The 7991-nt window shown below is 35.3% G+C and overlaps 1 protein-coding gene across 1 annotated transcript in view; it reads right to left on the reverse strand.

Annotated features, from left to right (window-relative positions):
- rho-6 (serine protease rhomboid 6) overlaps positions 1 to 7009 on the reverse strand; it is a 63143-nt gene extending 56134 nt beyond the window's left edge. Inside the window, exon 1 of the mRNA XM_075296109.1 lies at positions 6485 to 7009. Coding sequence (XP_075152224.1) covers positions 6485 to 6688 — 204 coding nt within the window. The 5' untranslated portion in view covers positions 6689 to 7009. The remainder of the gene's footprint in view (positions 1 to 6484) is intronic.
- Between the last annotated feature and the right edge of the window lie 982 nt (positions 7010 to 7991).

Here is a 7991-nt window from a genome sequence, read left to right on the forward strand (position 1 = left end):
TTCGATTTGCCTGAAATTCAAAATGAAGAGTTAACGTATGTCCACAAGTAGGTTTCAAAAATATGATGTGAATCTGTCCATGTTTAGAATTATAAACCGATCTCCCGATTTGATTTCTTGATTTTCTAGACACAGCACTTTCTAATTCGATTTAATTAAAATAGGAAATCTACATAGAAAAAAGTAAACTGTTTTATAGGAAGAACAAACTGCCTCGTGCAAAAATCTAACTAAATTGTTTAATAGTTCATATTGAACTTATTTGTACTGTCATTGCACTTTATAATCACACTGTTATAAAAATATGTTTTTCATATGTTCCGATATAAACAAAATGTGTTTCGGGCACAATTTTTAAACACAATATATTTAAGTGCAAACATGTAATGTTCCCAAACTGACACTAAATGTTTGGAACACATATGTTAATATGTTAGAATATGTTATGTTTGGGGCATGCATGTTTCATAAAAATTATATGTGTGAATGTAAACATATATAAATTTACAAATTTCGAGTAAACATATATATGTTGTGATAGAGAGCGACAGAGAGAGAGTATAGAGAAATAAATAGAAATAGAAACCGGGAAGGTTGACGAAAGATATCAACATAACACAGCGAGAGAATCAAAAGAGAGCAATTTCTGTGAATGATAAGGCCAAAAATTTTATATGCCTAATGGCCAGTTTCTCATCCTCCGATTAATTTTAACCGGAGGATAGACCTCCGGTTAGTAAAATTTTTGTATGGGATCAGCTGTTTTATCGACACGATAAATAATAAAACAACATTGCGAAACTGACCCTAAGTCTAAATATTATTTAATTTGAATATTATAATGAGTATTCGGAATAAAGAGAATAGAGATTCGGAACCAAGAGAATAGACATTTGAAAAAAAAACAACATGTGTTTTCGTCTTGAGAGCAGCATTTTACGTATGTGTGGACATGTGTTTTGTTTATCATTTTGGCGTTATGGGTACACTATTTTTCTTGGTTCGTTAAAAGAAACCGGAACGTACGAGGAGTAAGTCAAAATATTCAGGCAAAGGAAATTAAAAACAAGTATATACGGCCGTAAGTTCGGCCAGGCCGAAGCTTATGTACCCTCCATCATGGATTGCGTAGAAACTTCTTCTAAACACTGCCATCCAGAATCGAATTACTTAAGTTGCGGTAACGCTTGCCGATGGCAAGGTATCTTAAAACCTCTTAACACCATCTTCTAAATTGATGTAAGTCCATACGTGGTATATATTAAATCAAAAAAGATCGATCCAATACGTATATAATTCAGTTTGACAAAGTAGACATAAAATTTTGACAAAATTTTCTACAGAAATAAAATTTTCACAAAATTTTCTATAGAAATAAAAATTTTGACAAAATTTTCTATAGAAAGAAAATTTTGACAAAATTTTCTACAGAAATAAAATTTTAAAAAAATTTTCTATAGAAATAAACTTTTGACAAAATTTTCTATAGAAATAAAATCTTGGTAGATTATTTTTGGCTCGAGTGGCAACCATGATTATGAACCGAATAAAATTTGAACAAAATCTTCTATAGAAATAAAATGTTGACAAAATTTTCTATAGAAATAAAATTTTGACAATGATAAAAATTTTATTATGAACCGAATAAAATTTTAACAAAACTTTCTCTAGAAATAAAATTTTGACAAAATTTTCTCTAGAAATAAAATATTGGTAGATTATTTTTGGCTCTAGTGGCAACCATGATTATGAACCGATATGGACCAATTTTTGTGTGATTGGACCAATTTTGGTATGGTTGTTAGCGACTATATACTAACACCACGTTCCTAATTTGAACCGGATCGGATGAATTTTGCTCCTCCAAGAGGCTCCGGTTGTCAAATCTGGAGAACGTTTTATATGGGGGCTATATATAATTATGGACCGATAGGGACCAATTCTGCCACGGCTGTTAAAGATCATATACTAACACCATGTTCCAAATTACAACCGGATTGGATGAAATTTGCTTCTCTTGGAGACTTCGCAAGCCAAATCTGGGGATCGGTTTATATGGGGGCTATATATAATTATGAACCGATGTGGACCAATTTTTGCATGGTTGTTAGAGACCATATACCAATATCATGTACCAAATTTCAGGCGGATCGGATGAAATTTGCTTCTCTTTGAGGCTCCGCAACCCAAACCTGGGGATCGGTTTATATGGGCGCTATATATAATTATGGACCGATGTGAACCAATTTTTGCACGGTTGTTAGAGACCATATACCAATACCATGTACCAAATTTCAGCCGGATCGGATGCAATTTGCTTCTCTTTGAGGCTTCGCAAGCCAAATAGGAAATCGGTTTATATGGGGTCTATATATAATTATGGACCGATGTGGACCAATTTTTGCATGGTTGTTAGAGACTATATACCAACATCATGTACCAAATTTCAGCCGGATCGGATGAAATTTGCTTCTCTTTGAGGCTCCGCAAGCCAAATCTGGGGATCGGTTTATATGGGGGCTATATATAATTATGGACCGATGTGGACCAATTTTTGCATGGTTGTTAGAGACCATATACCAACATCATGTACCAAATTTCAGCCGGATCGGATGAAATTTGCTTCTTTTAGAGGCTCCACAAGCCAAATCTGGGGATCGGTTTATATGGGGGCTATATATAATTAAGGACCGATATGGACCAATTTTTGCACGGTTGTTAAAGACCATATACCAACACCATGTACCAAATTTCAGCCGGATCGGATGAAATTTGCTTCTCTTTTAGGCTCCGCAAGCCAAATCTGGGGATCGGTTTATATGGGGGCTATATATAATTATGAACCGATGTGGACCAATTTTTTCATGGTTGTTAGAGACCATATACCAACACCATATACCAAATTTCAGCCGGATCGGATGAAATATGCTTCTGTTAGAGGCTCCACAAGCCAAATCTGAGGGTCCCTTTATATGGGGGCTATACGTAAAAGTGGACCGATATGGCCCATTTTCAATACCATCCGACCTACATCGACAACAACTACTTGTGCCAAGTTTCAAGTCGATAGCTTGTTTCGTTCGGAAGTTAGCGTGATTTCAACAGACGGACGGACGGACGGACGGACGGACGGACATGCTTAGATCGACTCAGAATTTCACCACGACCCAGAATATATATACTTTATGGGGTCTTAGAGCAATATTTCGATGTGTTACAAACGGAATGACAAAGTTAATATACCCCCATCCTATGATGGAGGGTATAAAAACATGGTGGAAAATATACACAAATTACAAAGGGATCTTCATAAAATAACGAAAGGACATTATACTATTTTTAGAGTTGAGACAGTAAAATGAGGAAAGGAGGAAATAGTTAAAAATTAAACAGTAAAATATATAAGAACAAAGTTTAGTTCCTCTTTATTAATAAGGAGTCCAAGAGGAGTTGACGGACACCTTCAAATAAAAAGGCGGTTTTAAATGCATTTGAAATGGTGTTAAATGCTAGTAAAAAACTGTTCACGCCTAAATAAATGTATGTGTATATTATAAAATTATTTATGTATGTTTATACTCGACTCCACGTTCTTCTTTTGTCAGAATTTTTGAATTCCTCCCAAAATTTCAAACTTTTATACCAAAACAGTTTTTTATTACAAAATTGTTATTTTTGCAATAAAAAATAATATTTTATCCAAAAGCTCAGTCCATTTCGTTTATATCAAGCACTGTATGTAAAGATTTACAGTCACTTTAATAACCCACATTTCGAAGTTTCATTATAAAAATTTAATATAGTATAAATATAAATGTGTAAATTAAAAAAAAAAACAAAACAAGTGTTTGGTCGGAGCAGGGATTGAACCCACGACCTTTGCATGTACGGCAGACATGCTAACCACTGCTCCACGTTGCTAACACATGTATGTTTCTGTTAAATAATGTTATGTTTGCATGGGCTCGTGGGCGCTGCAAACTATGCTATATAAATGTAACTTATAACGACAATTGTCTACTGGTGACTATAACAGCTACGTAGCTCAGTGGTAGTGTGTTGGCTTACAAACTGAATGGTCCTCGGTTCGATTCTCCGTCCAGGCGAAAGGTAAAATTTAAAAAAAATTATAAAATTGAATAATTTCTTCAACATTATTTGTATTACAGACAAAGGTGCCAAGACTAAAAAATTTCGTGGAAGTGAAAATTATGTTAGGGAATGGGCACAATCTTCTTTGGGGAAAATTCTTCCAAGCATATAATCATTTTGTGCTCAAAATGCTTCCAAACATGTAATATATTCACATTAAGCAAACATATTAATGTTTCGGCAGTATCCAATAATATATGTGCTTCCTGCAAAATATGTTTGGAACATATGTAAGAGAGGCGATTTTTTTTGAGGGTGCACGTTTAGATGAACTAAAATGTTTGAGACATACTGAAATAAGTAAGTAAAGTCTAATTTCGGGCGGGGTCTACTATATTATAACCTTCACTACTATGTAGACCAACATTTTTCATACCATCTCAAATCCTTCAACTTTGTTGGTAGTTTTAGGAAGGCTTAGGTTCCCATACACAAATATTTAAATCTGAACCGATTTGGAGAACATTTTTTATACTTCTATAAACTCTAAGCTTTAAATCGTTAAAACTCTGGGACGAAACACCATGTTAGCAAAATATGATGTGGGTATTTTAGCCATAATTGTCTAAACCGGAATCTGAATCGAATTGTTTCGACACACTTAAACAGAATGTATAATCTAATCAATAATATCAATAAAATTGGAGTAAACCCCCATTTAAAATGGGTATAAAATACCCATACTGTTTCCTGAAATCAGCCATATATATATGGGATCTAGGTTAGGTTAGATACAGTGGCAGCCCGATATTTCAGGCTCACTTGGACTATTCAGTCCATTGCGATTTAACAGTGGTGAACTTCTCTTTTATCACTGAGTGCTGGCCGATTCTATGTTAAGCTCAAAGACAAGAGACCTCCTTTTTATAGCTGAGCCCGAACGGCGTTCCACAATGTAGTGAAACCACTTAGAGAAGCTTTGAAACACTCAGAAATGTCACCAGCATTATTGAGGTGGCATAATCCACCGCTGAAAAACTTTTTAGAGTTTGGTCGAAACTGGGTTTGAACTCACGACCCTGTGTATGCAAGGCGGGCATGCTAACCATTGCACCACGGTGGCTCCTAATATAACTCCCATTGAACCGATTTAACCCAAATTTGGAACATATTGCTAAAATGTGCCAAATTTGGTTTGGTAAACTTCTGTTCTCAGTGCAAAATTTCGAATAAATCGGAATGAAACTTTGGCCTCCGATAGTCATATGAACCTTTATCGGGCGTAAGAAATACATATATGAGAGCTATATCTAAATCTGAACCGACTTTTACCAAATTTGGCACGCATAGTTAAAATGTTAGTTCTACTCTCTCTGAAAAATTCCACTTAAATCATTATAAAACTTTGGCACCCTTGATCATAAGAGGGTAAATCGGGCGAAAGATATATATGAGAGCTTAGATATATCTCAACCAATTTCAACCAAATTGTGCATACTTGACAATATCATCAGTTGTACTCCTTGTGCATTTTTAAGCACATCAGTATGAAACTCTGGCCTCTAGGACCATATAAATGCATATCAGGCTTTACGGGATTTGCAAAACAATCAGATGTACGGAATTTGAAGAAGATCGGTTCTAAAAGACATCAGTTATGATCAAATCTGTGATAAATATATATGACAGCTATATCTAAATCTGAACCGATTTTTTTCCAAAAACAATAGCGATCGTCTTTGATCCGAAGAGAGATGCCAAATTTGAGGACGATCCGACTTAAACTGCGAGCTGCGCACACAAAAATACACGAACTGACAGGCTGACAGACTGACATCGCTAAATCAACTCAGAATTTAATTCTAAGACGATCGGTAAAATAATATACACGGAATTACTTTATCCCATTATCTGCTGAGACACTGTAATCCGCAATAGTGCATTTCTAAGTTTCGCAATGTGTCTCCCGTTGTTTCATTTTCTTTATTTTGTACATCTGCATAACACGGAAAATATAAATTGCAATAAGAAAGTCTTCATATAATTCGGGCTTGGCAGCAAAAGGTAAAATCCACCTGAAATACTATACAGTGGAACCTCTGAATAGTGGACTTGTCCAGTTATGAGAGGTTAATTCTAATGTGTTAATATAGCAAACGTCCCCAGACAATTGTCGAAATTTGGGATGTGTCCGGTTTTCAGAGTGTCCAAGTTTGAGAGGTTTCACTGTATATTTTTGGCGAGGGGTTTCCAGAGGAGGCTATTTTATTTGATTCAGGGTGGTGAGTATTTAAGATTCGACCCGGTCGAACTTATAGACACTTGTTTTTGAAAAACCCTATATACAAGAACTTCAACTGAACCTGCAAAAACACCTCTGATTTACATTTACCTGCAGCAAACACATTATCAGTATAAACCAAGGAACCTTCCATATCCGTTTGGTCTGACGTAAACTGTCAACGAATTCTTTGTGGTCATTTAGAAGATTTATTCTAGTTTCCACTTCCGCATCACTCTGTGAATTTTTGTCTATAATTGGAACGATGTCCCGAGAGTAATGCTCATATAATATTCGATCTTTCGGACTTTCCATTATGATATTTCCCAAATTGGGTTTATTGGTTTACATTGTAAAGAGAAAAAAAAAACAAAAAATTCACTCCACTTCACAAGACAGACAAGCACTTTGGATTGTTCACCGAACTCGACTAAAGAGTTATCCATACGATGCGATCGATCGAACGTTCTTATCATTATGAGTGACTGCAATTATTTCATTTCTTTCTCTTTCATTAAATGAAAATATTTTTATTTCTTTATTCGTTTACGTTAAAGGCACTTGATTTTTTTTAAACAATAATGCTTCAGTTCTTAATCGAAATGTTGTTGTTTGTCTTTTAGCCACAATGGCCAGTGATCGACTGTAAACAAAATTTTTGATTCACAGAAATTTTGTTTGCTGAATGATTTGGTTATTGGTGTATTTTTTGTGGTTGGAGGTGGTTGTTGCTGTTGCTGCACTTGTAGCGATTAAAAAGATTTTTCCAATATCAGCAACAACGACAACAATGGATTTTAACCATAGCCGCCACAACGAATGCGTATATGTCCAAATACGCACACATACTTATGTGTACTTATGTATATGAGTACACTTTGTTTAAAATAAATACTGAATGAGGATTATTTGTTTTAAACAATTGAATTGAATCACAATCGCAACGAGGGTACGTGAAGAAGAATGATATATCTGTTACTGAAAAATATGCAACATAATTTTAGGCGTGATTGATGCCATGTTATGGAACTTGTAGCGATTAATGCGTCGTCCAGACTATAAGTTTATCCGGACGACAGTGATCGTGTCAAACATATCCCAGACGTTGGCCACACTATAAGTTAAGTCCGAAGGCATAATCGATACTGCTGCTTGTTAATGTGATCGATAACACATTTATCGAATATTTAGTCATCGTGACAATTCGTACCGATTGGCCACACTGTAATATTCTTTTCAAACACAGATATTCCGTCCGGATAAACTTAAAGTAAATAAGAAACATTACCATCGTCAGCCACAAAAGCAACGATAACCTTAAACCAAAAAAGCCTATTCGCAAATTTTTTGGCATTTTGTTATACCCTAAATCATAGGATGTGGGTATATTAACTTTGTCATTCCGTTTGTAACACATCGAAATATTGCTCTAAGACCCCATAAAGTATATACATTCTGGGTCGTGGTGAAATTCTGAGTCGATATAAGCATGTCCGTCCGTCCGTCTGTTGAAATCACGCTAACTTCCGAACGAAACAAGCTATCGACTTGAAACTTGGCACAAGTAGTTGTTATCGATGTAGGTCAGATGGTATTGAAAATGGGCCATATCGGTCCA

The sequence above is a fragment of the Haematobia irritans genome, chromosome 2, assembly GCF_050003625.1.
Source record: "Haematobia irritans isolate KBUSLIRL chromosome 2, ASM5000362v1, whole genome shotgun sequence".
NCBI classification, from domain to species: domain Eukaryota; kingdom Metazoa; phylum Arthropoda; class Insecta; order Diptera; family Muscidae; genus Haematobia; species Haematobia irritans.